Source organism: Canis lupus, chromosome 1, assembly GCF_003254725.2.
Source record: "Canis lupus dingo isolate Sandy chromosome 1, ASM325472v2, whole genome shotgun sequence".
In the NCBI taxonomy this organism is placed as follows: Eukaryota; Metazoa; Chordata; class Mammalia; order Carnivora; family Canidae; genus Canis; species Canis lupus.
The window spans coordinates 114764276-114789899 of record NC_064243.1 but is presented as its reverse complement, the minus strand read 5'-3'; the positions used below and the strand labels follow the sequence as shown (position 1 = coordinate 114789899).

Genomic DNA, 25624 nt, shown 5'->3' with positions numbered 1-25624 from the left:
TTTTATATAAAAGCCCGATTGGAAAAAAAAAAAAAAAAAGCCCGATTGGGCAGATGACGAGTAAGGGCTGCCTGAACAGCCCGTGGGAACCCCCTGAAGACCTTGCTATCACAAGCTCCGGTCCCCAGCACCCTCGGTCCTCCAGGCCCGGGGCGCCAGGTGGTCGAGCAGCGCCTTCACCGCGCCGCCCAGTGGCGGGCGCCTTGGGGACGAGCGTTCCCGTGGAGACCGGCGCGAGAGGTACCGGGAAAAGCGGAAGTCGGTGGTGGAAGCGTGGGCGGCCATTTTGAAACCGGGCAAGAGGGGCGGGGACCGGAGCGGCCGAGTGACGGTTGACCGGTTTCAGATAAGCGACTGGTACCGCGGGACGGGGGAGAAGGGGGAGGTGCCTGGGGTCACCCCAGGGAGGGATGCGGGGGGCGGGGGGGCAGAGAGAAGGGGAGGGAGGGGAGGAGGAGAAAAGGGGAGAGGCCAGAGAAAGGGGGGAGGAGTCGAGGGACCCAGCAGAGGCGGGGAGGGGCGGAGAAAGGGCGGGGCGACGGCCGGGGAGGCGAAGACGCGAGATGAGCAGGGGCGGGGCTCCAGGGGGCGGGGCGTAGAGCCGCTAGCTGTCCGTCCCGGGCATGGAGAGGGGTCGCGCGAAAAGGGAGAAGGGGGTCAGAAAGTGCCGCGGTTCGGGGGAGGTGAGGACCGAGCAGGCGCTGACCGACAAGGTAGCGCCCGCGTGGAACGAGGAAAAGGTGCAGGGCGGGGAGAAGGCGCGGAGCGAGGGGAAGGCCAGTGGCGAGGAGAGGTCCCGAGGCAATGAGGGGGCCTCTGAGAAGGGACGTGGTTCTACGAAGGGGCGGGGTGAGGGGCAGGTTCGAGAAGAACAGCTCTCCAAGGACCCGGCGAAAGGACGGGTCTTTAAGGGTCGGATCGAAGAACAAGGACGGGTCCAGGAACAGGGGCGGGGCAAGGAGGGGAAGCCGAGGGCAGAGCCAGCTCCCGCAGAGAAACAGGGGCGGGGACAGGGAAGGGGGCACGGCATGGAGAGGGTCCCGGTCCAGGACCCAGAAAAGGGAAAGGCTAGATACAGGACCCGGTACCAGGGCAGCGCCCGGGCCAGGAGAAAGGGGAGATGCGAAGAGAAGTGGGAGGGCGGGGCAAAGGGTGGAGGCGGAACCAGGTGCACGTGCAAATGCAAGTGCACGACCAGAGAAAGTAGCAGGATTGGGGAAAATAGATGGGGCATGGCCAAAGCAAGAAACAGAAACCGAAGCTGGGCGAAGAGTAGGAGCCGGATGCAGAGCAGAGGCGGAGCAAAGAACAGGTGTAGGGCAAGGTTAAGGGGTGAGGCGAGGAGGCGGGGCGAAACTAGGCGCAGGGCCATGTCCAGGAGCAGCAGTAGAGGAGGGACCTGGAATATTAGTAGAAGTGGGGTCCCGAATAGGAGCAGATGCAGCATCTTGGTCAAGGGCGAAATCTGGAGCAGGAGCGGAGCCAGGAGCAAGAGCAGGGGCGGGTCCAGGAGCAAGTGCAGGGGCGGGTCCAGGAGCAAGAGCGGGGGCGGGGCCAGGAGCAAGAGCGGGGGCGGGGCCAGGAGCAAGTGCAGGGGCGGGGCCAGGAGCAAGAGCAGGGGCGGGGCCAGGAGCAAGAGCGGGGGCGGGGCCAGGAGCAAGTGCAGGGGCGGGGCCAGGAGCAAGAGCAGGGGCGGGTCCAGGAGCAAGAGTAGGGGCGGGTCCAGGAGCAAGAGCAGGGCGGGGTCCAGGAGCAAGTGCAGGGGCGGGGCCAGGAACAAGTGCAGGGGCGGGTCCAGGAGCAAGTGCAGGGGCGGGGCCAGGAGCCAGGGCTGGGCGAAGGGCAGGAACTTGGTAGGATCTCGGAAGGCTGCTCTCCCGCGCAGTCTGGCTCGCGGGTGTTGACCCCCGCGTTCTCCAGGTTCGAGCCACGTTTTGCGCTGCCCCGCGATGTGCCCTGATGGCCTTGTGTGGCCGAAACTCCCGAGTCCTGCCGGCGCTGTGGGCACTACTGGCGGTGCTATTGGTACCGTGGAGGCTGTGGGCGATCGAGGATATCGAGGAGTGCACCTGGCAGGTTGTCCTGAACAAGTTTGAGACGGTAGGCAAGAACGGCATGAGCGACCGCTTCTTCAGTCAAGAGCCCCTGGAGACAGTGGACAATGTGTTCAGACCGCTGGTGGATGCACCCACCGACCAGGATGAGGTGAGGGTACTGGTGTCAGGTGACCGGGACAGGTCATAGAGCTGCACCCCACTCGGCTCTGGACATTTGCCCAACCTCTTCTTGCAGAAATACCTGAGCTTCCCATACTACCTGAAAATCAACTACTCCTGCAATGGAGAGGTGAGTGAGTGCAGCGGGGGTGGACTCATTCTGCATGGCCCTCAGTTTCCCCAGTCTCTAACATTTTAAAAAAAGATTGATTTATCTATTTGAGAGAGAGAGAATGAGCAGGGGGAGGGGCAGAAGGGAAGAAGCAGACTCCCCGCTGAGCAGGGGACCTGAGGCAGGCTCCATCCCAGGACCCCAGGATCATGTCCAGAGCCCAAGGCAGCCACCTAACCGACTGAGCCACCCAGGTGCCCCAATCTCTAACATTTTAATAGTGGTGGTACTACCAGACCCTGGGGGCCCTACAGATTCAAGAAGATTCCCAGTATCCCACCAGGCACATAGTAGGTGCTCAAGTAAGACGGACTTTTTGGGTTTTTTTGCCATTAAAAAAATTGAGATGGGGTGCCTGGGCGGCAGAGAAGGTTGAATGTCTGACTCGGTTTTTGGCTTATGACATGATCTTGGGGTCGTGAGATCTAGTCCCACCTGTGCTCCACTCCCAGTCCACAGTCGTCTTGGGGCTCTCTTCCTCACCCTCTACCCCTCTCACCTTCCACTCTCCCCCTCTTTCTCTCTAAAACAAACAAATAATCTCTTTTTTTAAATGAGCTGTAACTCATATCATAAAATTCACTATTTAAAGTGTACAATTTAATAGTTTTTAGTAAATTAATGAAGTTGTGCAACAATTACCATTCTCTAATTATACAACACATTGATCATCCTAAAAAGAAACCCAGTACCCCCTTCCTTCAGCCTCTAGAGACCACTAACTTACTTTCTGTTCCTATGAATTTACTTATTCTGGACAGTTCATATAAATGGAGTTGTCCAATAGGTAGCCTTTTGTGTCAGGCTTCTTTCACGTGGTATGTTTTCAAGGCTTGCCTATGCTGTACATGTATCAGTGTTTCTCTTTTATGGATGAATAATATTTACGTGTAAGGAGGTGCTACATTTTGTTTATTCATTAATTGATGGACGTTTGAGTTATTACCACTTTTTGGCTATTATGAACAATGCTGTTATAAACATATGTGTACAAGTTTTTGTGTGGACATGTATTTTCAGCTCTCTTAGGTCAATACTTACAAATGGAATTGCTGGCTCAAACGTTAACTGTTTCACCTCCGAGGAACTGCCTGATTATTTTCCAAAGCAGCTGCACCATTTTCTATTCCCATTAGCAATGTGTGAAGGTTCCAGTTTCTCTACATCTTCACCAACACTTGTTCGTCTTTCAGTTACAGCCAAAAGATGTGGGTGTAAGGTGGTATCTATTGTGGTTTTGAGTTACATTTCCCTCAAGACTCCTGACATTAAACATGTTTTCGTATGCTCACTGGTCACTTATCTTCTTTGGAAAAATATTTATTCAAATCCTTTGGGATTCCTGGGTGGCTCAGCAGTTTAACGCCTGCCTTCGGCCCAGGGCATGATCCTGGAGTCCTGGGATAGAGCCCCACATCGGGGTCCCTGCATGGAGCCTGCTTATCCCTCTGCCTGTGTCTCTGTCTCTGTCTCTGTCTCTCTCTCTCTCTCATGAATAATTAAATAAAATCTTTAAAAAAATCCTTTGCCAAATTGGGTTGTCTTTGTACTGTTGCATTGTAAAAATTTCTTTATATATTCTGGACACTGGTTCCTTGTCAGATGTATGATTTGTAAATATTTTGTCACATTCTATGTCGCAGGCTTGTCTTTTCACTTTTTAAAAAAGATTTTATTTATTTATTCATGAGAGACAGAGAGAGAGACAGAGACACAGGCAGAGGGAGAAGCAGACTCCATGCAGGGAGTCCAATGCGAGACTCTATCCTGGGTCTCTGGGATCATGCCCTGAGCTGAAGGCAGATGCCCAACTGTTGAGCCACTCAGGTGTCTTTTTACTTTCTTGATGGTGTCCTTAAAGCACAAAGGTTTTATGTTTATTGAGGTGTAATTCACAGACCGTAAAATAGCACTAAAGTTTTTAATCTTAATAGAGTCTAATTTATCATTTTTTTTCTTTTGTTGCTTATCCTTTTGGTATTGTTTAGGCCATGAAGATTTACTTCCATGTTTTCTTCTAAGAGTTTTTAAATTTTAGCTGTAAGTTTAGGTCTTTGATCCATTTTGAGTTAATTTTTGTGTATGGTGTGAGGTAGGGGTCCAACTTTTGCATGTGAATATCCAGGTATAGGTATCCCACTGCCATGTGTATAAATGAATTGTCTTGGCACCCTTGTCAGAAATCAATTGACCATATTGTAAAGGTTTATTTCCAGGTATAGTTCTATTCCATTGCTCTATATATGTCTGCCCATATGTCAGTATCACATAGTCTTCATTCCTGTGGGTTTGTAGTAAGTTTTTGAATCAGGAAGTTTGAGTCCTCCAACTTTGTTGTTCTTTTCCAGAGTTGTTTGGGCTCAAGTAAGCCTTTTAAGGATAGTAGGATGTTGTGGTCTAAAACTGAAGTTCTGGAAGCAACAGACCTAGGTTTGAATCTGCCACTGACTGACATTTACTTGGAAGAAGTGTACCAGAGCATGATAGTTGATACTTTGGGCTCTGGAGCTAGGCTGCCTGGGTTCAAATCCCAGCTCTGCTACATAGTAATTATGATCTCTGGCAAATTACTTAACTTTTCTGCATTAAAGTTTCCTCAGCCTTAACGAGGATTCAATAATCATCATACCCACTTCGCAAAACGATTAAACATGTGTGAAGCACTTAGCACAGTGACTGGTTCATAGAAAGAGCTCAAGAATGCTAGCAATAAGTGTTGAGTGTCACCCTGGGCAGAGAGTTTTGCTCCAAGAACCTTATCTCCTTATCTGCAAAAATATGATAATAGTACCTTTATCTGGACATTCAACACCTACAGTGAGTTAGATCCTTTTTGATTATTTGCTTACAACATGGGGGATTTAATGATTAACAGCATGGCTAGGTTTTTCTTACGGATTCAGACCAACAGGGAAGCTATCAGCTATCAAGTAAATACATAAAATCATTTCTGAAGAATGATTAGTGCAAAGAAGAAAATAAAATGTGATATATTAGAAAGGAAGGTGTTACGGCATGTTTGGGGGCGGTCTCAGAAGAGGGTTGAGCAGAGACCTGAGTGATAAAAGGGAACTGAGGAGATGGGGAAGGCACCCTAGGCCAAAGCTGAGGCTAGTGCGATGGTCCTGGAGTAGGACAGAAGCTACCGTGTGTGAGGAGGCATAAGTGAGGGCACAGTGGGAGGAGATGGGGCAGGGAGGTGAGGAGGGCTCAGGAACCAGGGTGAGGACTCAGTCTCTGCCCTGACTGGATGGAGCCACGAGGAGATTCTGACCCAGGTGTTCCCAGGCTCCCACCTGCTGTGTAGGGGGCAGGGTGGGGGCAGGGAGACTGTGAGGAGGCAGTCACGTGGTCTAGGCAGGAGTTGGGGGTGGACAGGACCAGGGCTACTGTCGCCCCTATGGGAGAGCCCTACCTCACTGGTGCCCACTGCCCTGTGGTTGAAAAATCCACAGGGCTCCTGGGTGGTCCAGTCAGTTAAACATCCAACTTTAGATCTCTGCTCAGGTCTTGATCTCAGGGTCATGAGTTCAAACCCTGTGTTGGGCTCCATACTAGATGTGGAGCCTACTTAAAAAAAAAAAAAAAAAAAAAGAAAGATCCAGAGGTAGGGTTGAAATTAAAATTGGTGTAGTTGGCAGGGTTGAAAGTGCCATGGCTGGGGTGATAAAGGCCTATGCAAAGGTGATCTGACTCATTATTGTTATTTTTTAAGGTTTTATTTATTGGGACACTGGGGTGGTTCAGCGGTTGAGTGTCTGCCTTCAGCCTAGGGTGTGATGCCCGAGTTCTGGGATCGAGTCCCACATCGGGCTCCCTGCACGGAGCCTGCTTCTCTCTCTGCCTGTGTCTCTGCCTCTCTCTGTGTCTCTCACCAATAAATAAATAAAATCTTTTAAAATATTTTATTTATTAATTTGAGAGGGAAAGAGCATGAGCCAGTCGGGGAAGGGAGAAGCAGACTCCCTGCTGTTGGGAACCCTGTGTGGAGCCCAAGCACATGACCCCAGGATCATGACTCAAGCTGAAGGCAGACACTCCACCCGAGTCACACAGGTGCCCCTGGTCAGACCCCTTTAATCTCCGTCCCTGGTCTCACAGCCTATCCCCCACCCACAGTGGCTTGAGTGCTGCCTTCTCTTGAGGATGCCTCTGAGCTTTTGCTTATGCTGTTCCATACAGCTGGCCCACCCTTCTCCTTCCCTCCTTTTTTTTTTTTAAAGATTTTATTTGTTCATGATAGACACAGAGAGAGAGAGAGAGAGAGAGAGAGAGAGAGAGAGAGAGAGAGGCAGAGACACAGGCAGAGGGAGAAGCAGGCATCATACAAAGAGCCTGACGTGGGACTCGATCCTGGGTCTCCAGGATCATGCCCTGGGCTGCAGGCGGCGCTAAACCGCTGCTCCACCGGGGCTGCCCATCCTTCCCTCCTTTCATCTCCACTGTAAGCCTGTGTGCCTGTCTCCACCCAGCCTGGGCCCTGGCATTTCTGGGAGGCTGGCAATCCCCCGCTACCCACCCCTGCCCCCCGCCAGCTGTCTTCTCTTGCACCTTCCCTGTTCCTTTCTGTGTATAACTGCCCCCTCCCACCCTTGCCCACAGGCTCCAGCTCCAAATCCTGGGACTGACAGGGGTAGCAGAGAGTCAGATTTCTGGACTCTCTGCTACCCCTTCGTGGACCTGGGAGCCATGAAGTGAGGGATGAGGCCACTAGCAGCTCTGAGTGCCACTTTCCCACTTTGGCTCACCCCGTTTCCTGGTGCCTTCCCTACATCCAAGTCCTGCCTGAAGACAAATTGCCCAAAATGGTGATTTTGGCTTCCCAGGGACCATTTATGCTTACTTTATGGTTTGTGTTAAGGTTGCCCAACAAGTAACTTCAAAATTAGCAAGGTATTAGTACGTTAAATATGATATGGGATTTTTTAAAAGTATATATTAGTGGATGGCATCTGAATTCCTCTAAGGGAGACACATGTTTTTGTAAAGGAGACTGCCTGGGATCCCTGGGTGGCGCAGCGGTTTAGTGCCTGCCTTTGGCCCAGGGTGCGATCCTGGAGACCTGGGATCGAATCCCACGTCAGGCTCCTGGTGCATGGAGCCTGCTTCTCCCTCTGCCTATGTCTCTGCCCCTCTCTCTCTCTCTCTCTCTCTCTCTCTCTCTCTGTGTGACTATCATAAGTAAATAAAAAATTAAAAAATATATATATAAAAAGAAAAGGAGACTGCCTGTGGTGTGGAAGAGGGCTCCAGCCTCACCTCCTTCTGCGACCCCTCTCACCACCTCCTCCCCCCATCCCCTGCCTGTCTCCCAGCCTGGCCTGTCCCCGCCCCAGCCCCCAGGCCAGACCACTGTTCTCTCGCAAGGTGTCCAAGAGGCTGGGCTGCCAAAGGGGGGCTCAGGGTAGGGGAACCGGCGCCTCTCTTACCTACACACCCCTTGGGGGGGTTCATCTTGCCTTCAGTCCTCCGAGGCCCAGGTCCGCAAGGGCCACCTGACGGGGCTGAAGCCCGTGGTGCTGGTGACCTTCCAGTCCCCAGTCAACTTCCATCGCTGGAAGATAGAGCAGCTGCAGATCCAGATGGAGGCAGCCCCCTTCCGCAGCAAAGGTGGGCCTGGGGCACACATGGAGGGGCCACGGCCTGGCGAGGGTGTGGGGAGCGTGCAGGGGGCCCCAGTGGGGTCTATGGCCTGGGGGAGGGACGTGGGGGGGTTGCAGGGAGATCCCAGGGGGACTGTGGCCTGGGGGGCACTACTGGGAGACCCCGGCAGCCTGAGTGCCCGCTGCCTACGGCAGAGGAGTGCATCGCAGAGGAGGTGTGTGTCATGAGCTGGTACACGCCCATGCCCATCAAGAACGGCAGCGTGGTCATGCGTGTGGATGTCAGCAGCAATGGCCTGGGGCCCTTCATTCACGATAAAAGGTGCCTTTTCCCAAGCCTGGGATGGGGGGTGGACTCCGGGAGGGCCTTCCTAATCTCCAGATCCCCAGAGAAGCCAGGAGGAGACCCAAGGGAGGGAAGCCGGTGGGGGGCATGGTCGTGAGCTATGGGCAGGAGCCCTGGAAACGGGCACCCTCACCTGTGCTTGCCCACACCTTCTGCCAGGTTTCAGGTAAACATCAACGGCTTCTTGCAGAGACAGCAGGACGACACACTGCAGTTCACTGTGGGAAATGAGGTGAGGGGCCCAGATAGGAGAGAAACAAGGTAGAAAATGAGGGTGAGGGGATCCCTGGATGGCTCAGCAGTTTAGCGCCTGCCTTTGGCCCAAGGCGTGGTCCTGGAGTCTTGGGATCGAGTCCCTCATCGGGCTCCCTATGTGGAGCCTACTTCTCTCTGCCTGTGTCTCTGCCTCTCTCTTTGTGTCTCTCATGAATAAATAAATAAAATCTTTAAAAAAGTAAAAAGAAAAAGAAAAGAAAACGTGGGTGAAAGATGGTGGGCCAGGGCCCCAGTTATTTCCCAAACAAGTGGCAGACCTTACAGAGGGCTTGCTTTGTGCCAGGCCCCAGGTGAGGTGCTCCCCTAAATATGTGGTCACGTTCAGGCTTTACAGGGACCCCGTGAGGGAAGGTACTCTCACAAACCCATTTGCGGGAGGAGAACACTGAGGCCCTAAAGGGATGGAGCCATTTGCCCACAGTCTCCCAGCATGTACATAGGGAAAGGGACTTGAAACTGCATCTACCTGACTCTTGCACATCCAGTCATTCATTCAGTGGGTGCGGTCCATTCATTCATTCAACGGGCACTGACTGAGACCACGGTGTGGAGGACATACCAGGGACACACGGACAGAGCTGACAGACAGATGGCACACTGTATACACGATGTCAAGGGGATTCCCAGAGTAGGTGAAAAGGTGGCAAGTGCTCCGCAGAGAGTGCAGAGTGAAGGGGCTCCAGCCTGGGCAGGGAAAGGATTGCATAGTCGATGGAAGGGTCAGGAAAGGCCTGAGAAGGTGGCCATTTGAGTCGTGTCCTGGAGTCAGAGAGGAGGGAAGCACGTTGGGTACTTGGGGAAGAGCATTTCATACACGGGGAACAGCCAGTGCCAAGCCTCACAGGTGGGAATGTGCCCGGTGAGTCTGGGAAGCAGTGAGGAGGCCCACATGGCTGGGAGAGAGTGAGCTGGAGGGTGGGGGGAGCGATGGCACATGGGGTCAGAGAGGTGACAGGGACAAATTATATGTAGCCTCCCAGGTCAGAGGCGAGGACTTTGGTTTTTACCCTAAATGAGATGGAGCCATGGGAGGCTGGGGGGAGTGGTAAGCAGCCCTCTGGCCACCCCCTCCATCCCCGGCCCCCCGGCAGATCTTCAATCTGATACCCCGATACTTCGTGAATGTGCCATCGAGGCCCCTGTGGCACACTGTGGACCAGGCACCTGTGCTCATCCTGGGCGGCATTTCCGATGAGAAGTTTATCCTGCTTACTGACACCAGCTTCAGGGACTTCTTTCTCGTGGAGGTGAGCAGGACCCAGCAGGCAGTGTGCTGGCACCTCTTGTAGGGTACTGCGCCCCAGCCCCTAAAATATGCTGGGTCCTGGGGCCATGGAAAGAGTCCCTAAAGACATAGCAGCTCCCTCGAGGGACAGGTAGCAGGAGGGGGAGACGCTCTGGCTTCAGATCCGGGTTCGGCCACCACCTGGCTATGTGACCCTGGGCCAAGTCATTTCACCTACCCGGGCCTCAGATTCCCCATCTGTAAAGTGTGAATAATCTTCATATTCACCTGCTAGAATCATTGTGAGTGTGGTATATAAGTTCACATCAGCTGGACACAGAATGAGTACTTGACAAAAACAAAGGCGCAATGGCACTGTGATACACCCAGCAAAATTAGCTAGAAGCCTTTCATACCATCTAACAGGGCCAGTTTACCCCAGTTGTCTAAAAATGTCTTAAAAATACATTTTTAAAGATTTTATTTATTCATGAAAGACACAGAGGCAGAGACGTAGGCAGAGGGAGAAGCAGGCTCCCTGAAGGAAGCCCAACTCAGGACTTGATCCCAGGGCCCCGGGATCACAACCTGAGCCAAAGGCAGACAACTGACCCACCCAGATGTCCCCAAAATATATTTTTTATTTGAATAGAGTCAACACACAATGTTACATTAGTATCGGGGGTACGACATCGTGATTGGAGAAGTTTATACGTAGCGCTGTGCTCCCCCAAGTGTAGCTACCGCCTGTCAGCACACATCACTGTTACGGTACCCCTCACTATGTTCTCTGTGCTGTGCCTTTTATCCCCACGACTTACTCATTCCCTAACCAGAAGCCTGTATCGCCCACTCCCCTTCACCCATTTTGTGTATCCTCCCATCTTCCCCTCTGACCACCATCAGTTTGTTCTCTGTGTTTATGGGTCTGATTCTGCTTTTTGTTTGTTTCCTCATTTGTTTTGTTTTTTTAAGAGTCCACATATCAGGAAGATCATATGGTGTTTGTCTTTTTCTGTCTGACTTATTTCACTTAGCATAACACCCTCTAGGTCCATCCATGTTGTCACAAATGGCAAGATCTCATTTTTTATGGCTGAGTCATAGTCCATTGGGTGTGCACACCACATCTTCCTTATCCATTCATCAGTTGGTGGACGCTTCCGTTGGTGGTTGCTTCCGTATCTTGGCTATTGTAAATAATGCTACAGTAAACATAGGGTTGCCTACATCTTTTCAAATTAGTGTTTTCATGTTCTTTGGGGGAAATACCCAGGAGTGAAATTACTGGATCATATGGTAATTCCACTTTTAATTTTTTGAGGACCCTCCATACTGTTTTCCATAACTGGCCACACCAGTGTGCATTCCCACCAACACAGCAAGAGGGTTCCTTTTCTTTTTTAAAATTTTATTTGTAAGCAATATCTACACCCAGTGTGGGGTTCGAACTCACAACCCTGAGATCAAGTGTCACATGCTCTACTGACTGAGCCAGTCAGGTGCCCCTGAGGGTACTTTTTTCCTCCACATTCTCCCCAACACTTGTTTCTTGTGTTGTTGATTTTAGTGACTCTGACTGGTATGATGTGATAGCTCCTAGGAGGTTTTGATTTGCATTTCCCTGATGATGAGTGATGCTGAGCATCTTTTCATGTGTCTGTTGGCCATTGTGTGTCTTCTAAACATGCCTTTTCAAGTTGGTTTGAATCAGGATTAACATTGCGTTTGGTAAAGTCCCTTAATACTCACTCTAGGGACGCCTGGGTGGCTAAGTGGTTGAGCCTCTGCCTTTGTTTGGCCCAGGGGGTGATCCTGGAGTCCCGGGATCGAGTCCCACATCCGGCTCCCTGAGTGGAGCCTGCTTCTCCCTCTGCCTGGGTCTCTGCCTCTCTCTCTGTGTATCTCTCGTGAATAAACAAAATCTTTAAAAAAATTTTTTCTTAAAAAAAATACTCACTCTCTTCACCTGTAAGTCTGCTCCTGACTCCACCTTCTTCCCTTCTTCTATCAGCTTTCTTCAGTCAAATGGAGAAACCAGGCCTTTTGTCTTCTAGAATTTTGCTGCTTGCTTCTTCATGGAATTAACTTGTTCCTCTGACCCTATGGTAATAGGCTGCTCAGGCTGCCATAGTAAAATACCACAGACAATGTGGATGAAAAAAAATTTATAGTCTTACAGTCCTGCAGGCTAGAAGTCCAAGATCTAGGTGTCAGGAGGGTTGGTTTCTGGGGAGGCCTCTCCTCGGCTTACAAGTGCCTTCTCACCGTGTGCTCACACAGCCTTTTCTCTGTGCCTACAGGTGGAGAAAGAGATCCTTTGGTGTCTCTTCCTCTTCTCATGAGGACACCAGTCCAGTAGGATTAGGGGCCCATCCTTATGACTTCAGTGGACCTTAATTATCTCCTTAAGGGCAGGGTTAGGGATTCAACATATATATTGGGAGTGGGGACACAATTTGGTGCATAGTACCCCGTAGAGTTATTGTCTATAAACTGGTACTGAACTCAAGAAGCTTGATTAAATGTAGATATTTTTAGGCAAGAATCCTTCATTAATGGTGCTTTCCCACCTTTAGTCTATGATATCACCATTAGTGATTAGTTAGTGAGATCAGATGGGGTCAGCCTGATAGCCAGTTGTGTTCAAGGTCAAATAGGGTTGTTAAAAATGTTCCTTGGGGGGTGCCGGGGTGGCTCAGTCCACTAAGCCTCTGCCTTCAGCTCAGGTCATGATCCTGGGGTCCTGGGATCGATCCCTGCTCAGTGGGGAGTCTGCTTCTCTCTCTCCCTCTGCTCCTCTTCTGCCCCCCTTCCCTGCTTGTGCTCTCTGCTGTCTCTCTCTCTCTCTCAAACAAACAAATAAAATATTTTTTAAAAATGTGCCTTGGGCCAAGCATGAGATCTTTGGGATCTGTCTGTGGCCTGGGGAATCAAGATTGCTCTGCACTGTTGAGTATGCTGTGCATTGCCAAGCTCTCAGGAGCATACAAAGTCCTAACTGGCTCTGGCTTGGGTCGTCTGCTTCCCTAGCCCGTATTGGAGAAGTGTGGCCACACGATACTACTTCACAGTGAGAAGGGAGGGTGCCCCGGGGGTGGCTGCCTGTGTCCAAGCAGTTGTCAGAGCAGGTGCCTTCCCCACAAGGTGGGATGTGGGGGCTGAAGCCAAAGTGAACCTGCTCACTGTGGACTCTGCCTCCCTGCAGTTGAACATTGACAGTTGCTGGGTCGGCTCCTTCTACTGCCCTCAGGCCAGTTTTACTGCCACCATCTATGATGCCATTGCTACGGAGAGCACTCTCTTCATTCGGCAGAACCAGCTTGTCTACTATTTTACAGGCACCTATATTACCCTCCACGAGAGCAACCACGGCAGTGGTGAGGGGTCCCTGGCATCTCGGGGGGAGGGGTAGGTCCTGCCTGTGGGAGCCCCAGGGAGGGCACCCCAGTGAACCCATCCAGCGAAGCCCTGGAATTTCCATGAGTGGGGAGGGAGGTGTCGGAAGGACTTTCCAAGGTCCTTAATCATCACCGCCCACCCTTCATGGCCTTCTCCTACCCTCTGTATGTGGGGCGGGGCTTTCCTCTGGACCTATGAACCAGCAGAGGGGAGAGGGGGGCGTTAGAGGGAAGGGAGGGAGCAGAAAGAGAAAGGCATGCGTGCACGCATGTGTGCATGCATGTGCTCGCACACATACACAGTATCAGACAGAGAAAGACCTGCTAAGAGACGTGCATAGAAAAGAGAAATTTAGGGGGTGGGAGAGTGGCATGGATAGTCAGAGAGAAAGGCAGACCAAGAGAAAGTGGGATGAGCAGTTGGAGACGAAAAGGCACAAAGGAGACTGGTCGGAGAGGAAGAAGAGACTTTTGATTCAGCCTTATGTTTTAAATGCTACCCAAACCCTCCTGAGTCTCACCCCCACATCTAAATGAGAGATGTCATTTTATAGGGTCATAGAAACACGTATTATAACCTATATTTTATTAAGGCCTGTTCCTGACAGCTTCGTTTTTATCCCTTTCTTGCTTGGGACATTTGACAATAGGAGGAACCAAATCAAAATGGACTTAAGTCAAAGAAAAGGGTGTTTATTGGCTTAGATAGGTGAAAAACCCAGGAGCATTTGGTTTCAGGTACAGTTGGATCTAGGGGCTCATTGGAGCTTAGACAGGCCCCTCCTTGGGATAGCCATGGTGATTCCCCTCTTCACCTAGCAATTGCAGACTTTTATCCTCCCAAGGGGCCCCAGGTAAGAGCATCTCTTCATTAGTAGTTGCAAGCTGGGACTGTCTCTGATTGGTCCAGCTTGGTCTTATGCTCAGTTGAACCCATTGCTCTGGCTGGGGGAATACAATCTGTACCTCATGGACAGAGTAAGAGCGAAGGAGATTTTCCTCAAAGGCAGCTGGGCCCTATGCCAGTGGCCCCTCAGACATCACACTGAATAGCCATTAAGGTCATGGATGGGGTCAGGTCCCGGGTCTGGGTTTCAGGTTCCATCCCTGGTCCCCACAGGGAGCTGGGTTCGTGTCCTGGCCAACGAGTGCATCAAGAGGCTGTGCCCTGTACATTTCCATAGCAATGGCTCAGAGTACATCATGGCCCTCACCACTGGCAAGCGGGAAGGCTATGTTCACTTTGGGACCATCACAGGTAAGGGTGGGAGGCCTTTGGCAGCCCAAGAGACCACTCCATACCCTCGCACCTCCAAGAATTCCAACTTCTGGCCCTCATCCCTCACCAGGTACCTTCAAGTGGGGTCCCAAGCTGGAGGTTGTCCTTGTGAGTGGGGATGGGTTTATGCATTTATAGGAGTAGGACTTGAGTGTGTTATATATATATTTCATGATGTGTTTGGTTTCAAAGGGCAGAAGCCCAATTAAAAAATAATTTAGGTATATTTGTATAAAGGGCTTATATAAATAAGAAGACCAGAATCTAACTTTAGGCATGGCTGGATCCAGGGGCCCACGGGTATATCAACAGGACTCTATCTCTTGGCAAGGTAGTGCATTGTGATTATAGCAGAGAGAGATCGCTTGAACACACCTAACCCAAGTCACCTGTGGCTTTGGACAGGTGACTTAACCTCTCTTTTTGGTCTCGTTTTCCTCATTTGCAAAATGGGGCTAATGACGATACTAGTACCTGCCTCACTGGGTTGATATAAAGATTAAGTCGGCATGTGTAAAGGTCCTAGAACAGTGCTAGGGGCATGGTGGGTGCTGTAAAAGGGCTTATTATCATGAGCCCTTAGATTTGGCTTCATTTTCAGGTAGAGACTCCTCTCTAGGAGTTGAAGATGGTCCCAGGACCTTGGGGCTCACATCTCCCACCAGTTTGAGTCATCCCCAAAGAATGAAAGCAGCCTCTTCCATTAGCTCTAGCATGAACCCAGGGTGTACTTTGATTGGCCCATTCTGAATCAGTGCCCAGACCTGGGCCAGTTACTGTGACCAGCGACAGGCCCACAATGGTGGGCCAGGTGTGAGTGACTGGCAGGTCAGAGATGAGACCCACCCCCTGAAGTCCCACCACTAAGGGGGCAGGAGGTACCACACCCTGGTCAATCGGAGACCTAGTGGATACCAGATGGGCTGGGAAGGGTCTGAGCATGGACCTGCTCTGCTTTGCAGATGGCCATGTGTCCTTCCAGTTGCTGCCCAAGCAGCGGTCTGTGTGCGAAGGGATAGAAGGTACCTAGCTCCCAGAGGGATCTGTGGTGGGCAGGTGGGGGGATCAAAGGTGTGGGAGAGCAGGGAAGGGTGAGAGAGGTCATGGGAAGGAACAGTAGTGTCTGGGGAGGGGTGGAGAGTCACAGGGATAGGTGTAACAGTTACAAGAGACCATGGGGAGGGTGGGTCCAGCGCTGTTCTGGACCTCCTCCTTCCTGTCCAGTTGTCAACTGCTCCATAACCTGGGCCGTATTCATTGCTGATGACTACAATCTACTGATGCTGGTGGAGATCGAAGCCCCCACCACCAGGAACTATTTCCAGGTGGTCAGCTACGACTTGGGTAATTGGGATGCTGTGGGGGCTGAGTGGGAAGGGGCAGGATTGTGAACTTTGTGCCTGTCTGCGGGGTCTGTGCTCAGCAGACAGTGGGAGGGAAATGTTGCTCACATCACTCTTGGGTAAAGGGTAGTGGTGGAGAATGGGCTTGGTGGGACGAATAAACAGGAGAAACAAATATGACTGGAACAGAGGGAAAATATGATGGGAGGGAGATTGAAGAGGTGAGCAGAAGCCAAATCTGGAAGGGTCTTGGGGCTCACAATAAGGAAGTTTTATTTATTTTATTTTATTTTATTTTATTTTATTTATTTATTTATTTATTTATTTATTTATTTATTTATTTATGATAGTCACACAGAGAGAGAGAGAGAGAGAGGCAGAGACACAGGCAGAGGGAGAGGGAAAAGCAGGCTCCATGCACCGGGAGCCCGACGTGGGATTCGATCCCGGGTCTCCAGGATCGCGCCCTGGGCCAAAGGCAGGCGCCAAACCGCTGCGCCACCCAGGGATCCCTATTTTATTTTATTTTATTTTATTTTATTTTATTTATTTATTTATTTTATTTTATTTTATTTTATTTTATTTTATTATTTTGTCTGAACAGAGAATAGGGCTGCCATGGACAGTTGTATAGTCCATGCACTGTACTCACTAGCCAAGAAGTCAGAGGAGGAAGTCGTGTGCTCTAACATATTCCCATAAAGAAACTCTAAGGGCTAATAGGCCCAAATAAGAAACCACTGGAGGGTTTTTTGGAGGGTTTGGGAAGCTGGTGACTTGCCCAGTTTTAGATTTTGAAAGCTCAGAGCCTCAGAAGATTTTGCTGTGTTCTCCCCGGCTGTAGTCCGTGATAACCTGGTCATCCTCTACACCATCCCGGAATTCATCCCTGATGGTAGGTAGGGAAAGCGGAGGGGGGGTCTCAAAGGTGGATGAGGGCCAAGAGGGGCCCAGGTGACCCTTCCCTCACTTCTGTGTCCACTTTGCCTCTTCCCCAACCAGCTCGTGGCCTGGAGTTTCTGATGATCCTAGGAACAGAGTCTTATACCAGCTTCCCAATGGTACCCAAGGGCATGTTCTACAACCCGTATAAAAACCTGCTGCTCATCTGGGGCAACTTCCTCCTGCAGAGGTGTGGGGCTGGGCCTGTATATTCTGCTTCTGGTCCCATCAGGGTGGGGGCCCTTTCTGGAGTCCTCAGGTTTTCAGAGCATGCGCAAGTCCAGAAGTTATCAGAACTGTGATGGGGGGAAAGCGGGCTGGGGTGGTCAGGGCTGGGATGGGGAAGCTGACATTTCAATGAAACCCGATGTAAGGACCCAACTTACGCGAAGGGCATCATCAGCGGGAAAGGTTAGGACACTCTGCACTCCTCGGGAGCTTAGCCGGCTCCGGGGGCTGTTGGCAAAGTGCTAGGTTGGCCACATGCTCCTGTCTACAGGTGGGCTGGTCACCCAGGCTTTGCTATGTGTTCTCACAAGGCTAGCAGAGAACTGAGTAAATGGGTCATGTTAGGGGTCTTGGGATATGTTAGGCCCGGAGTTGGGGGAAGCGGATATCCTGCGGGGACCTCGCCTGGGGGTCCCTAGCTCCCATTTCTGCCCGTGCAGCTACAACTATGAAAATTTCATCTACCTGGCGGATTTCCCCAAGGAGGAGTCCATTAAGTACCTGGTCAACTCATTCCATGGGGACATGGCTATTGTCACAGAGACTGAAGAGGTAGGCTGCCCTGCTTCTCTCCCCAAACCCCAGAGGTCTCCCTTCTCCCCCTGTCAGGGTAAAAGGGTTCAGGGAAGGAAACATCCTCAGGGATCCCAGAGGAGGGCAACAGAAGCTCCATTTATAGCGGAGCACCCTGGAACTCAGAAGTTTATTTGTCCCCAGTCTTTTGGCAGAGTGAGAGTCCTGATCTGATTTCCACAGGGGTCCCTCTTTCATTCCGTCCTGTGGTTCACTTCATAAACATTGAGCACTTACTGTATACCTGACCCCATGCTGGGGATACACTGGTGACTGAGTCAGCTCTGGACCTCACCCTCACAGGGCCACAGTCCAACTGGGAAGACCAAGTCTTTCCCAGAAAGTGATAGTTCAGAGTAGTCAGGGCTGCGGGGTGGCGGGGGTGGGGGGGAAGATAGTACCTATAGAAGTTCAGAAAGGGCATGCTGTTGAACTTCCTGTTCAGTCTGGGGGTGTGTGTGTATCAGGGAGGGCTTCATAGAGGAGGCTGCATGGAGGAGGGACATCCTGAAGGCTGGAAAGGCTCTTCCAGGCTGAGTCTCAGAAGGGGATGAGGTCTTGAGTCAAATGCGTTGTGGGGTGGGCATCAGTGCAGAGATGGGAAACTGAGACCAAGGGGATGGTGAGATCCTGGTGGGTGCAAAGAGTGAGGAGAAAATATGGTGTGCTCCTGGGAATCCTGGCCTGGAGGGGTGTATGTATTAGGGACGCTTCAGTTCAAGTAATAGCCACTCAAGCCGACTGAAACCCTGAAGATGTTTATCATGGCGAATGGGAGCTGGAAGCAGAGGCCTGCGGGCTCTGGGAAGTAGGTGTGTGAGTTCACCTGGTCCCGGCTGGGGACCACCCACCTCGAGCCTCACCCCCAAGGTACCGGGCCATCGCTCCACACAGAGGGAGACGTGGGGTCACACACACACACCCGCTGTCACACCTGCAGATCTGGTACCTCCTGGAGGGCAGCTACCGGATGTACAAGCTCTTCCCATCCAAAGGCTGGGGGATGTACATCAACCTACAGATGATGCACCAGTCCTCTCTGTACACCTCCAATGAAACCATGGTCACCCTCTTCTACGAAGACAGCAAACTATACCAGGTGCGGGGCGGGGGGCATGGGAGACACCGGGGAACCACAGGGTGGCCGGCTCACCTGGCCCTGCCTTCCCACCGCAGCTGGTGTACCTTATGAACAACCAGAAGGGCCGGCTTGTCAAGAGGCTTATGCCGGTGGAGGAGCTCCTGATGTACCACCAGCTCAGCGATCACTACCTCTTGCATCAGCGGGGGTGAGAAGATGCTGGGCCACACCAGTAGCCGGGGTTTCTGGGGCTGCGAGGACGAAAGCCCCTACTCCGAGAGGGAGATCAAGGCATCCCCAGTGACCACCTCAGGGCTGTGATGGAAGCCCATGGAGGCTCAAGGGAGGGGCCTGGTGGACACTGGGGGAGGTGGGTGCCTCCGGGAGAACTTCAGAGAGGAAGAGATGCATGAGCTGTGAGCTGAAGGGGGAAGAAGAATTAGCCAGGTGGTAAGATGGAGAAGGGGTTCCGGGAGGGGGTGAAGGGGTGGGGGTGGGCGAGCCACAGGTGCCCAGGCCTTGGGGAGGAAAGCAGATGGGTGTTCAAGACTGCCAGAAAAGTACAGCCGCAGAGCGCGCTGCTCGTGGCAGGGTGCACAGGCGAGCCTGGTGATCGCAGGGAGGAAGCCGGGCCTCGTCTTGCCTCCTGGGGAGCCCTGATGTACTGAGGGAGGGACGCACGGCCTGACTTTACTGCAATAACGCTCCTTCTGGTGACCTGCAGAAGGGCCTGGGAGAGGAGGCAGGCGGGAGAGGAGAGGAGGCAGGCGGGAGAAAGCGGAGGTGGAAGAGGTTGGGGGGGGCGGGGCCTAGGGTGGGGTCCCCAGCTCTGGTCTGACGGACCCAGGGACTCCAGGGGAATTGTCCCAAGCGGAGGTGGAAGAGGTTGGGGGGGGCGGGGCCTAGGGTGGGGTCCCCGGGTGGGGTCCCCAGCTCTGGTCTGATGCACCCAGGGACTCCAGGGGAATTGTCCAGGGGCACCAGGGGCTGAGGCTGAGGCCACAGGTCAGGGCTGGATTAGACTGGACTAGGCAGCAGCGCAGAGGTTGGGAGGAAGGCCTGGGGGTGGGGGTGGGGGTGCGCCTGGGGCGTTAGAGTCAGAGCCCTCCCTCCCCCAGGAACCAACTGACGCTCCCGTTCACCAACTTCTGCCCCTTCACGGTGATACGCCTGCGGGACCTGCCCAACCCGCAGGTCTACACCCGCCAGGAGCGCTACCAGGCGCACCCGCCGCGCATGCTGGAGCCCTCGGGCTTCCACGACGAGAACTCGCTCGCCGTCTACCAGGGCCTCATCTACCATCTGCTTTGTCTGCACTCCAAGTACCTCAAGGTGGGCGCCCGGGGCGGGTCTGACGGGAGAGGGGACTGAGGAGGCCCAGCAGGCAAGGCCGGCGGGCCTCGACGGCACCGGTAGAGGCTGCAGCGGGCGGAGCTCGCCTGGGAGAGTCGCGGCCGAGGGGGGCTGGGGGCGCGGCGAGCAGGGCTTCGGAGACGCGGCTTGGGGAGGGGGGCTGTTGAGCGGGACGTAGGGCTTGGGGCGGGCCAGGGTCTGTTGGCTTTGGCTTGGGGTTAGGGGCTGGGGCCGCCGGGCGCCTCCGCACCCCCATCACCCTGCCGGCGTCCCCCAGCCTTACGCGGACCCGGTGCACGACTCCACCTGGCGCTGGTGGAAGAACAAGAAACTGAACCGGGTACGTGGAGAGGGTTGGGGGTCGGGAGAGCGGCGGCGTCCCCGCCGGGGGTCCGACGCTGCCCGGCATCCGTCCCCCAGGATTACTACTTCTATCTGGCCAGCAACTTGCAGAGCGCGAGCAACGTGTACATTGACATGACCAGCTACGAGAAGATCTACGACCTCAAGGCCAAGCACGAGCTGCCCGAGCGCATCTTCCTGGACAAGGGCACCAGCTACAGCTTCTCCGTCTTCCTGACCGTCCGGGGCCACTCGATCAACTTACAGGAGCGCGGTCTGTGGGCGAGGCCGGCCTTGGGCCGACGGGCTGGCCCAGGGGCCGGGGGCGGGGTCTGGGGAGCGGGGGAGCGTCCCGGGCCGAGGCCCTGACCCCGCCTGCGCTTGTAGTGCTCGCCGCTGTAGACCTGGGCAGCAAAGTGGATCTGGGAGTGGTGCTGGCCGACCCGGGCTGCCTGGAGGCGGTGGTGAAGGAGGAGGTGCTCACTAATCGCAACTCGGTGCTTTTCTGGGTGAGATAAAGCGGAGAGGGGGTGCCGAGGTGGGAGGCGGAGCTACCTGGGTCGGGACCGTTAGAAGGGCCCCCCACCCCTCCCCCGGGTCCTCGGGCAGGTCCCTTGACGCTTTCATTTCTATCCCCCATCCCAGGTTACGCTCAGTGATAAAAGGTCTTGCTTTGATCAGGGCATTAGTGGACATCACCTCTTGAAGACCTCCATGTTGGTGAAGGTTCGGTCCAAGCCTGGAGGGGAGGCCCGCGGGGGGAGGGGAAAGGGGGCAGGGTGGGGGGCAGGGGTGGGGGGCGACCATCCTCACATGCTCCTTCCCGCAGGTGGTAGGCACGGTGGGCCGCTGCTTCCAGAACACACACCAGGGACCGCGCATGCAAGTATTGGACCTTGGGGTACTGGGCCCTGTGTTGGGAGGGAGGGGATTAGGTCGAATCTCAACACTGCTGATTCTGATTACTCACCCCGGAAATCCCACTAGTGCATTCATAATTTTTTCCTTTTCATTCACCCACCCACCCACCCACTCCTTTCGTCCATTCATGTTTGCGGAAAGGGCTGCCTTTATGGTTGTGTACATTGCACCCATGCTTTTATGTCCCTTCTAATATATTTCTGCAGGGGAAAGTAAAGCATCTGTGACATAGGACTTTTTGTTCCCAATTGGCACAAAGTGGGCCATGTCAAAAGAGTTCAGGGGGTTATGGAGAGAATGGCTCTGTTTCAAAGTCCAGAGACAACAGGATGTCGAGATGGACTGGCTGTGGGTGTGAGCGAAAGAGAGGTTTCCCCCGCGAGGCTTTTATCCTGAACATGGAGAGATGAGGTGCCATTAACCAAGATGGGTTGTGGATAGACTGAATCTGGGGTGTCCATTGGACCGCCCAGTGAGTGAGTGGCTGATAGGTGTAAAATCTTGGGCCCAGGCCTAGCAGGGGGAGTGCTTAATCTCTGGCCATCAGCACCTCTCCACAGTCACAGTCAAGCCCAGGCCATGGTCTGTGGATGCCCACATCCCTTTGACAATTGGATGAAGCCTTTGGACCTTACCACTGAAAGGGGCCTGAAGTCGTTCATCCCGAAAACAAGGTCATAGGAATTCCCTGACTCCTAACCCCCATCCTGGGCTCCACTTCCCTCCTATATCCCAGGCTCCTCCCAGATCTATTATTTGACAGGCCCAATCTGAGCCCTGTGCAATCCACCTCTGAGGTGGCCTCTTCGTGGGTGTAGGTGTTAGTGATTTTGTGTGTCTTTTTTGGGAGGTAGCTGGAACCAAACTCCCAGCTCCCACTGCAGCTCTACCACTTCAGATGTGGCTTCGGATAATTAATAAATGGCTGGACTTCCCTGTGCCTGATTTTTGCCATCTCTGTAATGGAGATATGAAGAGTCTCTACCATACAAGGCTCGTTTTTTTGAGGATTAAATTTGAGTCTGAAGCACTTAGAACATCATCCAGTGCTTTGCACACATGCACAAATGCAGTTATTAGAGTATTGTTTTAATGATAATAATGATCATATGGCAATGGTGAGGGTGAGCCTGGCAGGAAGAGGTGGTGTGTGTGGGAGGAAGGGTGTCTCCCCGGCCCTGCCGTCCAGTGCAAAGTTTCTCCTCCCACTTAGGGCAACTTCATGGTGCCAGTGCTCATCGGCTGCCCCCCAGGCAAGCGCCTGGCATTTGACATCACCTACACGCTAGAGTACAACCGCCTGCAGAACAAGCACTACTTTGACTGTGTGAATGTTGACCCCGAGATGCCCTGCTTCCTCTTCCGTGACAGTGCGTGTCCAGTGCCCTCACCTCATTTGTTCACTGTCCTCTGTCCCCACCACTGGGCCCGCCTTCCCTCACTGCTCACTCAGTTCCTCACTCAACCTCTGCTCTTCCCTTTGGTCTTCTCAACTCTCCTTCCTCCCCTCTCCATCCTCCTAATTCTGAGGCTAATTTCTTCTCCTCCTGACTCCCTCCAACCCCACAGTCTTCTACCCTTTCTTCTTGATCCAAGATCTGGTGACAGGAGATTCGGGCAGTTTTCAGGGCAGGTAAAGACATAGCCAAATCAATGCCTGACGGGAGTTTGGTTGGCAGGGCAGGGAGTGGGTAGGGGGATAGAGTACGGAGTGGTAGAGGTGAGGCAGGACTCTGGATCCTGAAGCCAGTCCATGTGCACCTCTGCACCTGGCAGCTACGTGCTCAAGGTGATAGGCGGCGGGCCCACGATGGACACCATCAGGGAATACAGCGAGGAGGAGATTTACCGCTTCAACAGCCCATTGGACAAGTAATTCCTGTGGGACCCTGCCCACAATCTGCCCTCTCTCCCCTGCAGACCCCTCCTGCTTCCCAGCCACGGACCACATGCTCACCCACAAGCACCACTCACCTGGTATCTCAGGCTCCTAGGATGGCACAGATGCTTGCCCTACCCAGGCTGAGGCCCCACCCCTCCCTCTGCTCCTTACCCCCAACTGTTCATACTGTAGGCCTCTCTGCACCTGCCTCCTGCCTGCCAAGGACCACCCCCACCCCCACCCCCACCCTGCCCTGAGGTTACTCGGTCCTGTGTAGGACTCAGAGCCTCATCTGGACCACAAAGAACACAACGACCACCAAGGACCCAGCCTTCAACATCATGACCCACCAGAGTTTGGGCATCGAGTGAGTGCATGGCCTGCCTGCTGGTCCCTTTATCCCCCACCTGTCCACAGTCTGCCTGGGCTGTCATCCCTTCTCCTCAGGGAGACCTCTTGATCCTCAAGCCAGACTGACCACCTTCGTGTTCCTCAAGTGGCTGACTCTTAGTTTTTCTTCAGGCCTTAATTCAGATGTCCCTTCGTCCGAGGGGACATTCGTTCCCATGTCCTCCTGTGCTTCTCCTGTTCTTACCCTCACCTCTCTATACTTGTGCCTCCCCAATCCCAACCTGCCCTCTGGGCTGTTACTGTCGTGGGGTCTGTATGCTTATATGTCCAGGTCCTGATAGCCTAAACACAGTATTTGTGAATGAGACAATGAATGAATTCATTCACTCACACATGGTAGGCATTTATTGACATTTGAGTGGAGGTCATAATGAATGAATAAAACAATGGAGGAACAAATTATTATTTTTTTTTATTTAAAATATTTTTTTAAAGATTTCATTTATTTATTCATAGACACAGAGGGAGAGAGGCAGAGACACAGGCACAGGGAGAAGCAGGCTCCATGCAGGGAGCCCAGTGTGGGACTCGATCCCGGGTCTCCAGGATCACACCCCAGGCTGCAGGCGGCGCCAAACTGCTGCGCCACTGGGGCTGCCCTGGAGGAACAAATTAGTATGTAGGGGCTCAATAACTACTTTTGGTTCAGTGAAAGGAAGATAATAACAGTATCATGAGCAAATGAAGGAGGTGAATGAATGAATGGGGCAACCAACTTGCACCTAATCAGTATTCAACTTGTATTTATTGAATAAGTGAATAAAGGAAAGCATAAATGAATGGAGATGTGACTTTGTACCTAGTAGGTACTCAAGGTATATTTGTGGGATGAAGAAATGAAGGCAGCAAGGAATGAAAGAGGAATTGGCAAATTATAGACATATACTCCATAATCTAGATGAATGCATCCTAATGGAGGAATTGACAGATGGAGATGGTAAGACAGGAGGACATGAATGAGTAAACAGCCTGTCACATGGGTAGACATGGAGTCAACCTTATTGGATGAATGAATGAAGGAGTGAATCAGGGAAGAAGGGATGATATTGCATCTAGTTGGTGCTCACCCAGTTTGTGGGCTGGAGGGGGAGATCAGAGATTGGCACATGCTAGGCATGATGTGTAGCACATTGTCTGAACTTGGGTCCCCAGGTGGCTGTGTCTGAGGAACTCCCCATGCCATGACACCATTCCCCATACCATCTTCGCCCCCGAATTCTTCTTCAAGGTGTTGGTAAGCAACAGGTGAGCCAGGCATGGCACCCAGATAGAGTTGGGGGTTCCTATGGGATGCCTGACTCCTCCCCAATACTGAACCCCACCCCAACCCCCAGAGGTGTGGACAAGAGCACATACTGTGACTACCAGCTCACCTTCCTGCTGCATATCCATGGGCTCCCACTCAGTGCCAAGCGGGCACTCTTGATCCTCATGGTGAGTGGATACGCAGGAGCTGCCCTGTTAGGGGAATGGGGCTCTCAGGCTGCCCACCCATGCCTGTTGTATGGTGTCTCCAGGTGTCATCCAGCGTGTTTATTGGCCTGGTGATCCTCTATATCGTCTTCTGCCTCCTGCTGCCTGTTGTGGTGAAGGCCTGCAACACGCTCCGCTGGAAGATAAACAACATCATCACATCGGAGTCCTACTACACCTACACTTCCCCTTCTAGAATCGTTAGTGGGACATCTGAGACCAAATCCAAGGTCAGCTCCAGCGTCAGTTCCAAAGTGGTGGAGGAGAAAGAGGAGGCCCCTGTGGAAACCTCAAAGAAGCATTCTATTACCTGAACCTCTTGCCTGCCCACCCCCAACCAGTGCTCTCCCCTTACTTCCTGCACCATCTTGGAAATGCAACTATCCTCCGTCCCAGGCATTTTTTTTTTTTTTTTTGGTTTTGCTTCAATTTTCACTTCTCCTTTACGCTTAAATCCTCATTTCAGGACCAGCTATGGGCCCCTGTAAGGGCTCATGTTCAGTTAGTTTGTACCACACAGCCATATGGGTCATTAAAACCAAAATCCTTCTGTGCCA

The 25624-nt window shown here is 52.7% G+C and overlaps 1 protein-coding gene across 1 annotated transcript in view; it reads left to right on the top strand.

Annotated features, from left to right (window-relative positions):
• Positions 1–25624, top strand: part of CATSPERG (cation channel sperm associated auxiliary subunit gamma) — a 26608-nt gene extending 984 nt beyond the window's left edge. The window contains exons 2-30 of the mRNA XM_049110082.1: positions 100–385; positions 1921–2205; positions 2293–2346; positions 7854–7998; positions 8187–8313; positions 8497–8569; positions 9705–9860; positions 13047–13218; positions 14360–14497; positions 15481–15540; positions 15743–15862; positions 16706–16756; positions 16864–16993; positions 17472–17583; positions 18545–18703; positions 18781–18893; positions 19804–20017; positions 20316–20378; positions 20459–20654; positions 20768–20889; positions 21026–21106; positions 21210–21266; positions 22515–22671; positions 22871–22934; positions 23078–23173; positions 23461–23550; positions 24747–24839; positions 24929–25028; positions 25112–25624. Coding sequence (XP_048966039.1) covers positions 100–385; positions 1921–2205; positions 2293–2346; positions 7854–7998; positions 8187–8313; positions 8497–8569; positions 9705–9860; positions 13047–13218; positions 14360–14497; positions 15481–15540; positions 15743–15862; positions 16706–16756; positions 16864–16993; positions 17472–17583; positions 18545–18703; positions 18781–18893; positions 19804–20017; positions 20316–20378; positions 20459–20654; positions 20768–20889; positions 21026–21106; positions 21210–21266; positions 22515–22671; positions 22871–22934; positions 23078–23173; positions 23461–23550; positions 24747–24839; positions 24929–25028; positions 25112–25381 — 3784 coding nt within the window. The 3' untranslated portion in view covers positions 25382–25624. The remainder of the gene's footprint in view (positions 1–99; positions 386–1920; positions 2206–2292; positions 2347–7853; positions 7999–8186; positions 8314–8496; positions 8570–9704; positions 9861–13046; positions 13219–14359; positions 14498–15480; positions 15541–15742; positions 15863–16705; positions 16757–16863; positions 16994–17471; positions 17584–18544; positions 18704–18780; positions 18894–19803; positions 20018–20315; positions 20379–20458; positions 20655–20767; positions 20890–21025; positions 21107–21209; positions 21267–22514; positions 22672–22870; positions 22935–23077; positions 23174–23460; positions 23551–24746; positions 24840–24928; positions 25029–25111) is intronic.